Source organism: Anticarsia gemmatalis, chromosome 3 (genome assembly GCF_050436995.1).
Source record: "Anticarsia gemmatalis isolate Benzon Research Colony breed Stoneville strain chromosome 3, ilAntGemm2 primary, whole genome shotgun sequence".
In the NCBI taxonomy this organism is placed as follows: domain Eukaryota; kingdom Metazoa; phylum Arthropoda; class Insecta; order Lepidoptera; family Erebidae; genus Anticarsia; species Anticarsia gemmatalis.
Genome location: NC_134747.1, coordinates 8178572 through 8197188, shown reverse-complemented (window position 1 = coordinate 8197188; position 18617 = coordinate 8178572). Strand labels below are relative to the sequence as shown.

Sequence of the window (18617 nt, the reverse complement as noted above, 5' to 3'; positions counted from 1 at the left end):
TAAAATATTACACGTTTCACTTCCACATTGCTATTGGCTGTTTGTAGATATTAAGTATTTCACAGTACAATGTGCTAGTAAGGTAAAAGCTTACACTCGTCGTCTCACATTCAGTAAGCCAAATAAAAACATGAGAAGAGTAAGATATTAGGTACAGAGAATAAGTTGAAACATTACGTCCGCTCACGTCGTCTGCTCCCACTCACAGGCACTGTCGTACTTACAGTAGAGATCATTCCTTACTGTTGTAGCCAATATTAGATGGTGCAAGAAAAAAATCGGAAATAAAAATGTTTATCGTATTTTACAAGTTTCGTCTGTACATTAAGGAGAAAGACAAACTGTACATTATAATAATTAAGGTACTTTTTACAGTAATCAAACTAAACTAATCTTAAAAATTAAAAAATAACGTAACGAAAAGCAGGCAAATGCATGCAGCTCTGCATACAAGACATGGCGGAAAGGTCAGGTTGTCATATGAATGGTTTGGTGACCTCGTAATACTACAACGAAACGACACTCATTGAAATGAATATATTACAAACGATGGACGTTACGTTAAACTGTACAAATTTTGGAATCGCGAACGTTGCCCCTTTCACAGAAGGAATATGTCACAACTGGCCAGATGGCCAAACTGCCTTGGGGGCAATCTGACCATCTCAATTATTAACTAATATTATACAATTATATTTATATAGCACTGCCGCCCTGGAAAAAAGTCACAATTATCATGATAAAACTATGGCATAAATATCATATTGCATGAGTAGTCGTCTACAGCACAGCGAGAGTGATACGGGCGGCGTCGAACCGCCCCGGCGTGATCCGCTCCGCAAAATAAAATCAGAGATTAGTAACAAAACATGTACATAATACATATAATACTGATAGGTATGTTAAAAGCGTAAGCTTCCCAAATCAATTAATCGATTAATTACATAAAATAAACTTTGAAACTAGTTAGTGCGAAATATACAGAAGTGCTGTTACAGAAACTGTACATGTTTTAGAACTAAACACAGGACTCAACGGTGAAATATTTACAGCAGTATTATCTCTGTTATAAGGTAAGTATTATACACAAGTCGTATTCATCTGTAAGATAGTTAATGCAAGACGGTGCTGCGGAAATAAATCTTAACGAAGATTCAGTGCGGAGCCGACGCTGGCGGCAACTCAAACTAATTGTGCTGCAAGAAGAACAAGCCCCCGACGGCGGCGGGGCAGCCCCGCGCGGCCCTGCGCTCGGCGCCGCCCCGCGCTGCCGTTCAATGGACAACTACTCCTCACAGCCAGGATTTACCCCTCTTCACAGCAATTTACAGCAGCGGTAAATTTAGAACTATTTACATGTAAACAAACTTAAAGTACGTGCCAATTGAATCCTAAGGCCTGTAGGTAGCACTCATCCACCAAACTTTGTAGTAAAGTTGATCCCATTCATTCGTCAATCTCGTCATTCGCTCTCACCAAGTGGTCGGTATGTCGGTATAGATGTAAAAGCATACTTACGTCGAGCGGCTTCTTAAGAACGATCCAGCCCGATTCGGGCTGGATTTCGAAATACTCTATATCGGCGGGATTGTAGGGAGCGTTCAATGTGTACACAATGGCGCCGTTATTATCGGCATCTTCGTCAGATGCGGATACTCTCAATATATTCGTGCCAATACTGGCGTCTTGTTTTACGTTCTCCACATATTTCTGCAAGACACATTACAATGATAGTCAACAATCACTGTGGATCGCTGAAATCCATGCAAACAAAATACAAGATGTGATTTCATGCAATTCAAGTGCATCATACTACTCGCTAATATGTACAGTTACTATGTTGCTTACTTGTCTGTCGAACAGTGGAGGGTTGTCGTTCACGTCGGTGATCTCAACGGTAAACGAACACACACCTTCCAGGGAAGGTTCTCCCTGATCCGTCGCTTTTACCGTAACTGACACAAATTTACCATCGTCGCCTTCTCTGTCGAATACTTTGTTCGTTGATACTTCACCGGTCTCCTCGTCTACTGTGAATTTGGTGCCTTTCTGATTCGGTTGTTGTACGATAGAATATTTAACTTGACCGTTGACACCTTTATCTTCGTCCGTTGCGTGTACTTTTATGACTGGACTGCCGTTGGGAGCACCTTCTTCAACTTTTGGGAAATACGTTGGGCAGTCTTTGAATATCGGTTTATTGTCGTTAACGTCTGTTATGAACACGACTACCACAGCCGTGGAAGTGTGTATGGTCGCATCGCCGTTGACGCAGCAGGCGCCGTCGTCCATAGCGGTGACATTTAGTTCGTATTTGTCTCTGTCGAGTGATATCGCTTTGTTGTGTAATCGGATGACACCGGTTATTTCTTCGATGACGAACTGCCCGGAGCTCGTGCCGCCACCGACGAAGCCGAAGCGAACGTTATCGCCATCTTTGTCTGACGCGACGACAGTGGTGACGAGTGTGTTCGGTCCAGCGTTTTCATCCACGTTCGGAGTGTATACTTGCTGTGAGAACTTTGGTTCTTCATCATTTTTGTTCTTCGTGTAAACTCGGACTGTAGCAGTTCCTGTTTTCGCTGGTTCGCCTTTGTCTTTAGCGGTGACAACAAATTCATAATAAGCGTTGTTATTGTCAGCATCGAGTTGCTTGTTGTTAGTGATGATGCCATTCGAGTCTACGCTGAAGTGGTCGTCTGAAATCAGAAGTTTTGTAATTATTGCAATAAATCAGTTTTGATCAGGTATGTTTTTAGGAAACGCGAACATTTCTTAGGACCAAGTTCTCTTGTACAAAATTAGCCATGTTTCCAAAGAAGATAACATTGTACGCTAACATATAAATTAGAATCATTTGTCTAAACAATACAAATTTACGGCCTACATTAAACACTGACGGAAAACAAAGGTAACACAAACAGCGAGATAGTTAAAACAACATGTTCTAAGAATAATGTTGTAAGCAGCCCCATTGTTGTGTGTGTTACATTATGTAGGAAGAGCATCCGATAAACCGTTTAAGACTCAAATGTAAACACTTAGCTGAGGAACTCTGCTTATACCGTGAAAATACTAATCGTGTGTTTATAATTTTAGTCGCATTTCATGGATGTCAATAACCTCAGTTAGTATTAATAACAGCGCCATCTAGCGATGATAGTGCATTGTACGTCAGGTAGATGGCGCTAGTAGTATATTAACCTGCAAAACCGGAGCGGGCCAAAGGTTGAATTTTCTTATTGCTTTCTTTAGAAATTTACCTGAGACTAAGTACTCGATCTCTGCGTTTTTCCCGGAATCAGCGTCCATGGCCTTGACTTTAAGTATGCTGGTACCCAGCGGTATATCTTCGTCGACGTTGTGCGCCTGGTAGTCAGGCAGCTCGAATTTCGGCGCGTTGTCGTTCACGTCCGTCACACGAATTGTTAGCTGGAAAAATAAACGAATGAGTGAAATAACTGTTGATCTAAACTGTTATTTTGATACACATCTGTAGGCCGTTGGTATAGATTAGAAAACTTGATTACTATTACAATTTTAAATTTACTTGCTACAAGCACTATAATCGAAGTTAAACTCAAAAGCTCGATTTAATTTATTTAAAATTGCTTGTGTCAATCGAATCCTGTAACTGATCTAATACAAGCAAATCTAACAACGAGCACGGAATTAAGTATTTAGATACAAAATTAGCTTCCAATTCGAATAACATGTACCTAATTAGAATCTTAGATTCCAACAAGAGTGTTTGCCTTCTTCGCCAAACGACTTACGTACCTCAACGGAAGTAGAGAATCCTCCAGAATCTTCAGTAGCAGTTACGACTAAGGAGTATACATGGGGTTGCCTCAAGTCTTCGAAGTCCAGTTCTTTGGCCAGCTTCACGATGCCAGACGTGGGTCCGATGTTGAAGGTGCCAGCACCCTGTCCTTGTGCCTTCAGAGTGTAGCGGATCTCACGGTCCGCGAACGACTTGGCTTTCACTGATATGATACTGGAATTGAAGAAAATTGCATTTTAATATAGAGAGATACTATCTCTACTACAAATATCTTTTGGGAACTTAGAATTTAAGTGCTAATGGAACTTTAGATAGGTAATAGGTAAGTATTGGTAGTGTAGGTAAAGGCATTTAGAATATGCAAGCAATCGATAACATTTTATAGAAGGAGTGTTAATTGAAGTGAAACAATCACCCAAACAGTTTAAAAACTTTTTTAAACTGTTTGGGTGATTGTTTCAGCCATTCTTTATTTCATATCCCATCAAGCAAGAGACTTATTTGTTAACGACAAAAATACGTATGTCACAAACTCATACGACAAAAATGAAACATTTATTGAAATCTGATGATATACACTTGTACTGACACCCACGGGACGCAATAATCCGTTCTATTCTTAGCAAACTCGAGCCACTAATAACATAGAAAAATATATCACGCACTTTTAGAATACTGTGACATACTTCTGGAAAGCGCTGAACATTAATAACAATCGATGTAGGTAACAATATGATATTTTTACTCTTTAGATAACTAGATATACGTATTTAACATTACTGAAAATGTTCTTGTGCATAAGATGTCTATTATCGTATAATAGAATTAACACGAACACGCATTTTACCTAAAAATTAAATATCGGTGCAGGTTGCACTCGCCGAGTTTATTATCATTCCTATAAAACCAGATTAAATAGATATCAAATAATTACGAACATAATAATCAAAGAGCTACCGTAAATGATAAGAATCATGCCATATTCTAAGAGCTTTTCCAACATATAATAAATTATGATTTCTAACAAGAAAGTGAGTTTCCTAATTATAAATGCTAAGTTCTGACTGATATAAGTCTCAGCGACGCACCGTCAACATGTGTGAATATTGTGAAGTGACCTAGTTAACAAGTTTTAATGCGGCCATGCTAATAGAGAAATTTTCAACAATTGAATGTGTCACCCGCACACTCACTGAATCAAAATCAATTTACAACGATCAAGCTGCAAGTACTAAATGTCAACTATCATGGCGACTGAGCCGCGTGGTCGGAACATTTCTTTCGCTACTTGAATTGGATTTAAAGCCATGACTTTTTTAATATACCTACACAAGTTCCTACAGAAGTAAAGAAATGTTTTTGTCTCAAAAGTATTTACAATAACATAAAGGCTTGAACCTTTCATTTACTTTGTGTGGGTTCTCGACATCTACATAGTTATCTCTATCTCTTCTCTGACTATACTATGTAGAGTACTTTCCCTAAGGCAAGGTTATACAAATTTTAAAGGGGTTAACTTTTTGTTTGCATGTCAAATGATTTATTGGACTAAAAATCATAACCGTCCACTTTCTTCGGCGTGGTCCGTTAAAAACCTAGCACACTTTTTATCCCCACATTGCGTAACCGATGGGTTGTCACTGCAAACATTAGCCAATCGATTACGCATACCAAAATAACCGATTTTCCGCAGTAAGCTTGCTGTGTTCGGGGAAAATGTAAACACAATTCGTTCCCCTTTCTTTCTGAAACACTATCTTTCTATAAACATTCCATTTTAACTGCCATTGTCTTCTTCGTAACAATTAACTAGCCTTCCTTTTACCCTTGCTAGTACCAAGAAAAAATACTTATATAATAACTTTGAGATTGACTTACTCAGAATCTTTCTTCTGGTTCTCCGCAATTTCAGCTTCATAACTCGGCAGGTAGAACTGCGGTGCTCGTTTCCCGCCCACAATGCTAAGGCGTTCTTCAGGGGTAGATTGGAACCTCCTCTCATCGACGCGGCCGTTCTGAAATTTTAAAAAGGTACGATACTTATATCTTTCCGTTTCCCAGCTCCATGTAGAAAACTCCGTCAGTTAGTAAAGTTGAAAATTGCCAAAGTAATTATCCACCTAAATGACAAATCAGGGGCCATGCTTTAAGTTTTAATGGCTTTTGTTACAAACGAACCTGAGTATTTTTGTTTCATCGCTTTTGCGAGAAAAAGTTAATATACACACGACTCCAGGTCAAATAAAAGTTCACGGTAAACCTTAATTGTTATCAGCTGACAAAATATTTTTTCGTCAATTATATTAAAGTCTAACACAATAAGCAGTTAACAATGAACAAATTTGGCAATTGAATTTGGTCCAACAAGTCGAGCTCTGAAGTAGTTACAGAGTTGTGAAGCATAAAGCATAACATCGTAAATTCACATAACGTATGACTCATAAAATGTTGTGTCATGTGCATAAAATATTGAGTTACTTAATTAGGTTAAGCGTGGTTTCTTTCTGGGAACAAGCTACCATATAAAGGACGCATTTACGATTTTTCCCTTTTCATCCGAACACGAAGCCAAAAGAAAATATCATCAACCTCAACAACTTAATTACTGCGGAGATATAAAATGAAAAGTCACGAAAGGTTGAAGAAGTCTCGCTGTAATCCTATTTAATTCCGAATTGAATTTTACCCGATAAACACATTGACAGCGAAATATTATTTTAATGGTCGCAACATTTTAATTGGGTTCTACTTTATCGTGAAACTTCGATGACACGTTTTTAATTAACATGTGGACGTATCTCTTTTGTCGGAAATGTACAAAATTGTTACCTAGGACGTGTTGAAAATGTATTTATTTACCTGATCTTCAGCCTTCACGTACAGCACATATTCCATATCTAGCTGGAAAGGATCAGTTCCTCTAGTGCGCACCACACCCGACCTCTCGTCGACTTCGAATCTGCCTCCAGTTCTGTCTCTGACGATGAAGTAATGAATATTGTGGTCGGTGTCGGGGTCCCTGGCTTGTAGCGTGAACACTGGCGTGTTGGGAGCAGCATTAAGCTGCACCACAGTCTGCATTGGCAACGGTCGGTTGATGAAGTAAGGAGGCTCATCGTTCACGTCCTTTACGTGAATTATAACTCGCTGATTGTCCGTATCTGCAACATACACACATAAAACGTGTACACACCGAGAATTATTTAGGGAATAGTCCTACTATTCAAAGTGCGCACTAATGGTATCAAACCACAAAATTAAACGGATTACGCAAATGGCTTTGTATGTTAGCACAAATTTTGATCAAATTTTCGTTTATAATATCGTTGGTTTTGTACATCGTTCACAGAGTACAATATTGAAACAATGCGCAGATTCAACAAAGCAATTTTAATTCACAGAAAAAACCTACGTAGTTGTTGGGGTTTGTTTAAAATTTCAGGGGGAATGTTCGCCGCCAGATAAAGGGTAACTGTAGAGTGTTGAGCTAGTGTGCCAACACTGCCAACACGGGGAATATAAGGATGGCGAAACTTTTTGTCTTGTTTGCAGGGACAATTCACTAGTGTACATAGTGCTGAATCCGCTTATCAGGTGTTAGAAACAATTTTATGCAGCTCCCAGCGGAATTTTCAGTTTATTTTGAACACTGCACAAACTCTATTTTGACCAAAACCTTAATAATATTAACAAGGAAGTAGTTCGTGTTTGTGAATGTAAAAATGTAAAATCAAATAGAAAAGTTTGTAATACTTACATTTTAGTGCAACTGTTTGGTTAGCATGAAACACAAATAAATTACAACATTAATAAACCGTCACCACTAAATGGCATTCCATTGAATCATTACATACAAATGAGCCGACCGCAAATGTATTAACACTAAATCTGAAATCGCCACTTCATAAACGAACCATTAAAATCCGACTAGCGACAAATACATAATCCGCACACAGTCATAACAAAAAAGCGTTTACAACGGAATACAAACAGCGCATATTATCAAACATAGCCTCTAATGCTGCTGTATCCATGCGGTATCCTTTTTGTCCGATGGGATTTTCTTAAATCCTCGGTATAAATCCGCAGTTTGTAGTAATCCCATTCCGCGGCTCCAGTTTCGGCTATAGTTTCACACACAACTGAACATTACAATACATTGACCCGTGAGCGTCTTCTTATTAAGATAGCATCCTTATACCATTTAAAGCATTACATAAACTCATCTAATAATAATGAAAATAATATATAAATCGTGGTATTTCCGCTATGGATTATTAAACTAGAACTACGCTTTTTACTAGCTCATTTTTCGTGTGCCGCATAGAATGCAATTGGCAAAATTTATAACAGAGCATTTTCCAATGTCTATTTGTTCGGCGGTCACTATTCGAATTGGCACAGTTAGATGTGATTTCAAAGTTAGATTTTATTTTCAATCCGTAGAGCGAAGTAAGAAGAAATGAAATCGTTCGAATTAATGCTTTGGATATTATCATTTTCATATTCCTAATTATTCCGTTATAGATCTTCGTCTTTATAACTCAGTTACCGATTGGTAAATAATACGCCTCTAGCTAAACTATATCGAGTAAAGACTCAAATAAAACTTGCACATTATTGTGTTATGGTGAAAACAGAACTACGACGACGATAAGGAAACTCTGTTTTGTCTACTTGTATGTATGAATATGTATTAGTAAACAAGGAAAAGATGAAATGTCACGATTAAACATCGTACGCTATGGCTGTCCATACATAGATAGTGTGTATGTAAATCTTATGGCTGGCAGTCACAGGCGGCGCGGGACGTGGTGTACCATTCACTAAGCGCTAGTAGAATACTCGAAATGATTGTATGAAAACGAATATAGATTGTAATAAGAGTAATATGATAAAGTTAAAATGATACAGGCCAGTTTAAAAGTATATTTCTTTTCATGTACTGCTAGAACCTACGAAGAATTCTTACTCATTTAATCAGCCTGTAGTCAATCTTGATTTATAAGTTTTCTAAAAGAAAGATCTCGAAAAGTTATCTTATCACCATTATTTGTTGCCCGAATGAACAAGTCTTTCATCTCGGCTTGCAGGTTTTTGTTCTTGATTAGACGTTTCAAAGCTCCCCGATTTCAACGTGGTCGGGTTTTACTAAGATCTTGTTAGTAAATACGAACCAACTCATTACGTCATAATTTATGTTTATGCGGTAGTGTACCAAACAAAAACAGTATCACATAATTTAAGTTACTCTTGACAACAACAGGAGGGAATAACCGGCTAAGGGAACATTTGTGGGTAGCTACACAAACTCTGGAGCAATGCCAAATATCTCAAGCATATGTACTTTATTCGAGTATATCGATATATAGCTTGGTAGTATTTGTTTTGAATGTGTGCCACCTCAAATCTATTCGCTTTTTATTTACTCTCCAAACGTGCTCCTCCCGACCAGTCGGCTCAATACTGTTTTACTCGATTTGTCCGACGTGTCTGATAAGTAAACAGCGATGTCTGTTATTACAAAATTCACGATAAATATTTTTCTAAAATTAGTACACACTTCGGTTATTCAGAAATAACAATCTCAAGTTATCGAAAACAACTTGACGGCAAGCACCTTAGAATCGAATTCAAACAGTTGACCCAACCCTCAATAATAACGTTTTGGCCGGCAGCCAATCGCTGATAATATGAGACCACGCCAAGATAAAAGCCTGAAAAGACTATTTTGTCACCTAGGAAGCAATTTGCTTAAACTGCAATAAATGTACAATTCAAAACTTCGGAGCAATCAGAAGAGTCAATAAAGCCTTCATTTGCAATCCTGGTTAGTCGCGACTGGAATAATATGGAACATTCAATTTTCATTTCTTGATTGTTGAGAGAACAGAGGCATAAATGACACTCGTCGGAAACCGTGAAATATAGCAGGTTTTAACACGAGGTGCAGGTGTGAGGTGGAAGCAGGTGGCAGGAGGAGGGTGGAGTAGGAGGAGGTCGAGCCCTGCCGCGCCGCCACCCGCCACGTACGGCGCACGCGTACACTACGCCGGCGTGTTTTCCTCGTGACCATGCACAACTCTACCACAACTGAACTTACATTCCATAGTATTTTTGCAGCGGCCGCCTCGTGTAATAATAACCGGTTACGTATAACGTAAATTGAATACCGGAAGGAAGTCGCATTCAATATGTTCCAGGTTTCTATAGCAACGGTTCAGGCAAATATTTGTGGGTTCAGTAACACGATCATCGTTACGACGCGACGTTTTCAGGGTTCATGGCAAAAGTTCGGATCGATTTAATATGGTAAGAGTATAATTTTATCAAAGCATCTAGTCAGCGGAATGGGTGTGCGCGGTGAGCGCTCGACAAACAGTATTTATTCAGTCTGAGTAGAAATGTGCATGCAAAGTGTGTATTACTTGTAGAGCGCTCAATATAAGCGCAATGCCGTTGCACGAGCCAGACAATGAAGCGGTGAAACTTTAATAAGTTGGCCGAGGTGCGAGTGGTGCGACGTACGGCAACCTTGATCTACGGGCATTGTCATTTCATTCACTACTGGATGTGTTTAATACGCGACGGTCATTAGGGACTGCGCTTTTACGACTACCTACTTTAAATTCAATTACAACTTTTATGTCTGCTCCTTGTATTTTATTCAGCGAGTAAAGTTGAATTAATTGACGTTTCCTTGGAACAGTAGACTGCTTTATTTTACACATGAAAACGTTAAGTAGAAGTAAATGGCGCAACGATTTTCGCGCCGATAACGGAACGAAATTAAAGTGACTAATTACAATCAAAGACAATAATTAATTAAATATATGATTGTGTACCTGGTCTACACTTGAAACCTTAAACATAAACAACAATCTGCACCACTGTTACGTGATTTTATATGAGAGTGTAACATTCTGACTTAACGAGCGACCTACACAGTTGAGTGAAATCGTAGCGGTCAAGTCTTGTCAAGTGGTTGGCCCTTGTTTACTTATCGGGACCTTTCCACACCTCACGGGGCACGTCATCGATCCCGTTGTCATGGGAATATCTATGACACTCATTCGGTCAGCTCTACGACCGAAAACCATATTGCCACCGTCTATTAAAATGGTATGAAAGCTATTTGTCACATTGATTTATTCTTTTCTTTTCTGATTCAAAAGGGAAAACTAGTACAAGTCTTTTCCAATTTTCTCCTGAATCCTGCGCCTCGTTCGAAGCGCACTTGGCGTATAAAAGGGTAATGCCTATAACAAGGTATCTTTGTCAACGACAATGTAGGTGCAATACTACGGTTGTCTCTGTCCAATTCTACGACGGGATGTAACAATGTGTAGTCATTCACGTTGTTAGTGCTCTCGTTTTAGTGTATTCGTTCCAGTGTAGAAATGCCAGTATAAACTATTGATGTAGATAAAACATTGGTTAAAGTGCGTGTCAACATGTTTGGTAAAAGTAATGATGATGACTTTGACATGTCATTGCCTACAAATAATAACACATTATTTGTTTACGAACATCCATTATCCAATACTTTCTCTTGACATTAACACACGAGTGTATGTACTTATGAATCTATGTGAAGAGCCAACATGAATCTTCACATTCTTCTTGCCTCCGTTTGTTTTAAGCTTGTGTTTTAGACTGACAATGCTCAAATTAATTGATGACAGAGATTGCTAACAGTCAATTGAGGCAATAATGCAAATTGAAAATAGTACTGACGACCCTTTCGCTCTATCAATTCAGTCCAATTGTTTCTTTAATTTTCGTGGTATTTAATGTTCACTTTGAAAACATTGTAAATTTAGAAGAAGAAACTTAGTACGGCGGTTTTAATGAGCATATCTCTAGAACGATTTTACAGGAATGAAAGCATACGCACACGAAACAAGTGTTTCGAAGCGCGATACAAAAATCAATTACCTACATCCACTCCGCGCGAATTAAATACCGTTATATTGAACATTTAGTACAAATCATCTCATTTATTAGACTATGACGACCTGTAAATTTCATTGAAATAAACACCCAATAACATTTTCAATTGAAACCCAAATCGGTAGAGTAGGTAAGCTTTCCCCGAATTGGATTTTATTAAATGCTTATAGAAGCACTGGTTCAGAAAACGGTTCGACTGACAGTCTTGGAATTGCTACAACAATAAATCCTTAAATGACATTGAAAGTAAAATTGTATTGTACTTATTCTTTTTGTCACCCTTCTTACAAAATCCGTAAATAAAGTATTTAAAAGCCCCCGTTCGGTGAAAACGGGTTTAAAGTTCCCGTAATGCCTTCCGGCATTTTATTTATGTTGAGATTTATCATTGTTGATAAGGCAGGCATTATAATAATTTACGTAATGACTTAATGCACACCTATTGTTTCATATTTCGACAATTTCACATCGTCACAAATTAACTTAAATTGCCGTCCACCGTCCACCCTATCTTGTTTCAGAACAGAGTTCCTAGTAGGAGCATTAATGTATCCTCGAATTCTGTTTAAAATTTCCCGCAACTAGTTCAACTTTATGATGGCGTTGTGCATGTTATTAGCGTGACTCAGTACTTGTACGCTTTATGTGGACATTGACAAGCGGTCACACTCCGTTTAGCACAGCTGGACATAGTCCAACAAATTGTGTGATACAATTACCATAGTTTGCCTTCAGCAAGTACATTACCTCATGAGCAATAAGGTGAGAACGATATATCATTATTGCCTCGAAACTTAAATGATCTTTCAATAGAGGCTAAAACCTAAATGTCTTAAAACTAGTCGAAGAACAATTTTTATTTCTATTTAAGACTGATTGATGAGGTCATCAGTAACTAAAATAAAATACAGTCAATCTGTATTCGTCTCAGTAAGTAAACTGTTTAACTTTTCTCATTTAAGTTTGTAATCCTATGTGAATATTTATGTGATTTGATGCAAATTTGATTATTTTATGCACAAATAGTTACCATTAAAAGACCAACTAGATTGTTTATTTACTCAGTGTTATTAGTAAATCGAGTTCACTGGAAAGATTCCAACTTTTTATACAAACCAACTTTATTTCAGACACAGACAGAGGCTATGTTTTACTTAAAACAACGGATACGACATTGTGAAGCGACCCTGCTCTAAAGCAACATATAATTTTGTTCACCTGAAGTAACCTCTAGGTTTATTCTACCATTTTATTCCGTGCGACACTAAAAAAACATGTACTCTATTCTCATACATGTAATAATTCTCTTTTTCAAACGAGAATTATTTGCGATTTTCACTCATGTTTCGAAATGAAGTGGCGATTTTTACTACCAGTTATACAATACCAGTCCTTATCTGAATAAAAAGATGATGTCGACGTTTACCTGAAAAGAAAAATGAAAAACTTAATTAGACAGTTACGACATTTCATGTTAAATTTTCCTGTTTTCAAAAGGACGGGCGCTGTATAAATATTTCTCTACATTTACGTAATAAGTCGGTACGTTAGCATAATTCAAATCAACGACGTCTCTCGTGTCAACGTAGCCGTGGCGACGGTTAGCGAGCGACATACCTGCGTATTTTATAGGACCATTGGAATCACAGAAATGCTTCAAATTATATGGAAATTTATACTGCTTAATGGATATTATGACAATTTAACTACAATTTAAAATAAGTTAGGTGTTGCTTGTACCAGTACACCTACGCTGCTACTTACTATAAAATGAAAACTAAATTATTCTTTACGAGTCTTTTTAGCATTGGTAACGAATAGCCAATTGAATTTAAGGGGCTATTAATTACACAATCTGGATTAAGCCGTAACTACAAAAGATCCACCTACCGCATCCGTTAGTTGATTTTTAAGGGACCTAATCTTTAGAAGCTTATTCAAGAGAATAAACCTATCGCCATTTATCAGGCCGGCTTCTGTCCCAGACCGATATGGCTGGGAACTTTTTCTAAAAGGAAAGAAAACCCCGATTTCACTTTGTCTACGATTCGTACGTAGAAGAAAGTTTTGCAACTCAAAGCAAGCTTGATCCTATTATGCTAAGGAGACGTATTATATTCTTTCGTTTATGTTTCAGATAGCAATCATATAAAATACGAATACAGTCTTATATATATACTAATGTATACAGAAGTAGATTTTGTTTGTAAAGGTAAACTTTCAAATGGGCAAACAAAGAAGACAAATGATATAGCTCTTTATTTCGAGGCAAATGTAGCTTACAATAAGACTACTTATTTAGTTTCTTATAACATTGGTGGAACTTGCTTTTATAACTAAACTTTGGTAAAGTCACAAGCCAGAGCTAGTATTAACTCTTGTTATAATTCTAGAACAAATATATTTTACTGGAAAAACCAAAACACAAAGAATCTAAAATTATCAGCATCGGCATTTCGCCACTTGCAAAGCAATAAAATTATTAATAAGCATGTCCGGTAGCGCGCATAGTTGTGCCGATGTGCCATGTGTTGTCACACAAACGAGAACGGCTCATCTCGTTAAATGAATATAATTGAGGTAACACGGTTTTATAATGCTGATATTAACTATATTTTAAGCATAACATTGAGTACCTAAAGTTTGGACCGAACTCTAGCTTTCATCATTCATAATGCTCTCAAAATTTCACGTATCAAAGAGACACGAGGCATATTGCATTCAAAGTCCTCTGTGACTGATGAATATTCAAATTATTCAGGGAAATTCTCCTTTTATTATGTGTGGCAACAGCCGGATGTCGTAACCCTGTCTACTGTAATATCATGGTGAAAAACGTGCCCATACGCCGTAAGTTTTCCTGAAAGGAACATGCAACGTGTTTATATAACGCTGAATAGTAACTCTCTACTTATTAGGTAACAAATCTAAAGAGATGAAAGTCAGTAGAGTTATAAAAATATCCAGGTACCGTTTCTACGCAGATTATAGATTATTTTTAAATAGCGGTATGAAACTGCAATTGTACTAATAGCTTAAAAATGATGGTGTATGTCGCAACTGCTGCTAAATTGCACATTGCACGGTCAGTGAACTAAAACATTGTGCCGAGTGCCGACCGAGTGGTCGTTTCATCAACAATTATGAATGTGGCACATGCCATACCGGCCGATGGAACGGAATTGTCGCTAAAATTGGCACCGTCGACAACTGGCGCTAGTAATTAATGTTTAGCTTATTGCTACTGCATCACGGAATATTCAAAAGCCTAATGTCAGAGATATGAGATCGACATATTATTATACCAGACACTGTATGCAGATATCATTTATCTGGGGGCACGGAAGTGCCCCCGCAAGTCGAGCAAAAAAAAAGCGGCACGGCCGTAACATCCTTTTCTCGAAGCAATTCGGGCTATTTTTGACACCCCTATAATTTCGTTGTGGATAAAACAAGAAGCCTGGATTTTCAGCAACTAATCAGTCATTGTATAAACACGGTATATTTAAAATTTCAGTCAATTTGAACCAGTAGTTTAAGAATGACAACTTGTTAAAATTTTGAATTTTGTCACTCACTGATTCACTGACTCACTGACTCACCGATCATCAAAAGTCTAAGGTACTTCTAGCAGACTTAGAAGCTTAAAATTTAGAATACAAATAGGGTTTAGTGTTTTAATCATGGGAAAAATTTTATATTTTCTAATTTCGGTCCAGTTTTCTAAATACACCAACTGCAACAATAACTTTGTAATCCCATATAAATGTATAAGATTACAAGGTTACATTTGCAGTTAATGAATTATTATTACTGTAGAAAATAAAATTAATAGGTGTAAATAGGTACCTACTATATGAGGCATAACGGGAGGGGGTATAGGGTGGGTAAGGGTGTTTAGCCCATGAAACTGAACAACATTCCCATAGGAAAATATGTTGAATTATGAAAAAAAAAACGTCTTTCCATACAAATTGGACTTATGTTCGCTCTACAAAAAGAAGTGAGATGCCATCAAAAACATTCTGTAAAAACCTCAAGTCTCGCCGTAAAAAGTTGTGAGATCTATATAATACCAAGTCGATTAATCTATTTAGTCTCTGCTTAAAGGACCTTCTGTCTTAAGTTATTACGTATGTTATTATCATGCCAATTTAAAAAAAAAAAACCTTTAAAACAAATAGATCGACTTGGTCATCGCAAGAAAACACAAATTCGCCATTAACATTTCAGGAGCATTAACTAATCAAATCATGCGATGGCCAGGTCGGTCTATTTGTTTAAGAGGTATTTTTTTTTAAATTGGCATGATAATAACATACGTAATAACTTAAGACAGAAGGTCCTTTAAGCAGAGACTAAATAGATTAATCGACTTGGTATTATATAGATCTCACAACTTTTTACGGCGAGACTTGAGGTTTTTACAGAATGTTTTTGATGGCATGAATTATACGTGTTGTCATAATTAGCATGTTATCTAAAAGACGAGCATTAAATGGTAAAATATTAGAGTACGGTGAACATGGAAAATGAAATAGCGTGAAAAGAACTTTTAGAACCATAGCAAAGGAAATATGAACTATAAACCAACAGTTTACGCAATACATTTCACTCCAGACAATTGAAGTCTAATCGTTTCCAATCATTTCTCCTTACGTGTTGAACATGTTTCTCGCAATACCAATAAATAAATGTACTGTGAAAAGCAATGGCAGCTTGAAGGAAACGATGGCCGAGTTGAAAGTTTCATACATAAATGTAAGAATTATGAACATGGATCGATAGTTCAGAATAAAAAAAAATATAGCGCTCATTTGACACCGTTTTCAATGTCCTTCAGAAAGGGTTTTTTTATCGACACGTAATTTATCTTGCTAAAAGTTCCTAAAAGATTATGAAACATTTCACAATGTTTCAAACATGAGTTCACGCTCATAGCAGATATTATCAGAAGGTTATATAAACAAATTTATTAATGAATACTTAAAATCGTACGCCATACACAATCCTAGGTCACCTAGTGTACTTTACCGAAATGTAAAGTGTTGCACGCACATGCCAATTAACTTTTATTTTGAGTTACGAATTACTAATTTGAAAAGAGCCATTATTGGAAATACCTATAATAATAAGTAAAGCATCGCGTGAGCCGGTCAATTTGTTGGGTCATTTGAGGGCGCCAGTGTGGAATACGGGCCCAGCTATAAGGGCAATTAAAACTGCTTTGTAGGGCTTCATTACCCACGTAACGAACCTCCGTTAGTGACGATTATTGTTTTCGTGAGAGGGTTAAGCGAAAAATGCCTGCGCTTAACATACTTTTAGAAAATAATTATCGCTCCGTACTCAATAACCTCTACAAATTACAAATAATAATTACTAAGCACTCGGCGCGCCGAGGGCTAAAAGCCTGGACTATTGTAATATAAACGTAATTTATTAAACAAACAATCTTAGTGATCAAGAATGAAAATAAATATTTACTGCACAGTCTCGAGTGGATAATTGTAACACGATGATAGAGTAGGAGGGGCGATCTGTTAAATAGGATTTCAGGGATCTGTTTACCATTCGTCTAAAGTTACCCGTGGGGCGTTTCCAAAAACAAAATATATTAATTAGTTAAGTAAAAAAAAACATAATACGTTATCGAGCACATTCATTTGTTGGTAAGTACTTTCTATATTGATATCAGTGTACTCCCTGCGGTCTAGCAATAATATAAGCAATTATTGTTACGGCATCCAAAGGTTTTCATTTAAAGATAAAATGAAAATGTGCGGCGCGGTCTCATTCCAAGTGATATTCCAGGAGGGATACCCACATCACATCAAAGCAATAAAGCTTAGCATAGTGCCCTATAATCTAAACTTTTACGTGCGCGAATCCTTTTATTTGCTTTGTTTTACACCTACATTGAAGTTGACAAAGGCTTTGTTATCTGCTTTGTACAGGTGTAAATATTCATAAAAACTCGTCAATGCCCCGAGGATGCTGTCACTTCGACGTACTGAAGCGACAAATAATTGTAATTTCTTTCATAAAACAATAGATCGAAAAACATTTTTAAAAAATCGATGTCCGACGTTACGTTATCAAACTTAACTGGATGAACATCGTTAAGTTTTATTAACACTACAATAAGCTTTTAATTTTTAACAAAATACAACAAAAGGTCTTGATGTTATTTCAGGTGCCTTCAGTTGTAACCTTAGATGGAGCAGTGTGCGGTGAACCTTAGGCACTAATATTTCCCCAGGTGAGTTTACGTCAGTCTGTCTAAGCTGATTCGGTTAATAGTTAGTATTTTACTCCAAACGACTGCCGTTTGACCTCTGTAAACCAACCGGGAATATCGATAACCTAAAGTTAGAGTACTTGTCAGAATTTCTCAGGCTTCTAACAGCCCGTAAACTGCTGTCTATACATCAACTGGGACTGGAGTTTATTAACCTTTAATGAGTTAAAGGTTTTAACGTAGTATAAACAAGTTGAGCAGAGACCGCGCATAGAATTAATGCTGAGGTAGTCAATCAAAATGCGCAGCTGTAGGCAATTTAGCTCAGCATAAATTCCATAAAAAGATATTAAAGACAATTTTGAACAAAAGCTGCACAACGTCTTCATGGTCTCGGTTCAAACCTCGCTGAAATTAAACTCTTATTGAGAATAAACTGTCCGTAACGGGGAAAACGGCCGAGATTGCTGCCAAAGGCTCTTGCTACGAGCGTGTCTACTGGGCCGTAGCACCTAATTCTACGAACTATAAGAAATAGTAGCAGATATTTTATAAAGACAATAACGTACTAAGTTATATAATTTACTAAATCATAATTGAAAATGTTTTAAAGATTTAGTTTCGCTATTGAAATCAATT

At 37.2% G+C, this 18617-nt stretch overlaps 1 protein-coding gene across 6 annotated transcripts in view; it reads right to left on the bottom strand.

Annotated features, from left to right (window-relative positions):
- The window catches only part of CadN (neural cadherin), a 260161-nt gene that overhangs the window by 202673 nt on the left and 38871 nt on the right, over positions 1-18617 (bottom strand). For all 6 annotated transcript variants that reach the window (XM_076136236.1, XM_076136234.1, XM_076136238.1 and 3 more), the window contains exons 3-8: positions 6644-6945; positions 5663-5799; positions 3781-3997; positions 3264-3432; positions 1849-2699; positions 1519-1710 (exon numbers count right to left, since the gene is read on the bottom strand). In XM_076136236.1, the coding sequence (XP_075992351.1) occupies positions 1519-1710; positions 1849-2699; positions 3264-3432; positions 3781-3997; positions 5663-5799; positions 6644-6945 (1868 nt within the window). The remainder of the gene's footprint in view (positions 1-1518; positions 1711-1848; positions 2700-3263; positions 3433-3780; positions 3998-5662; positions 5800-6643; positions 6946-18617) is intronic.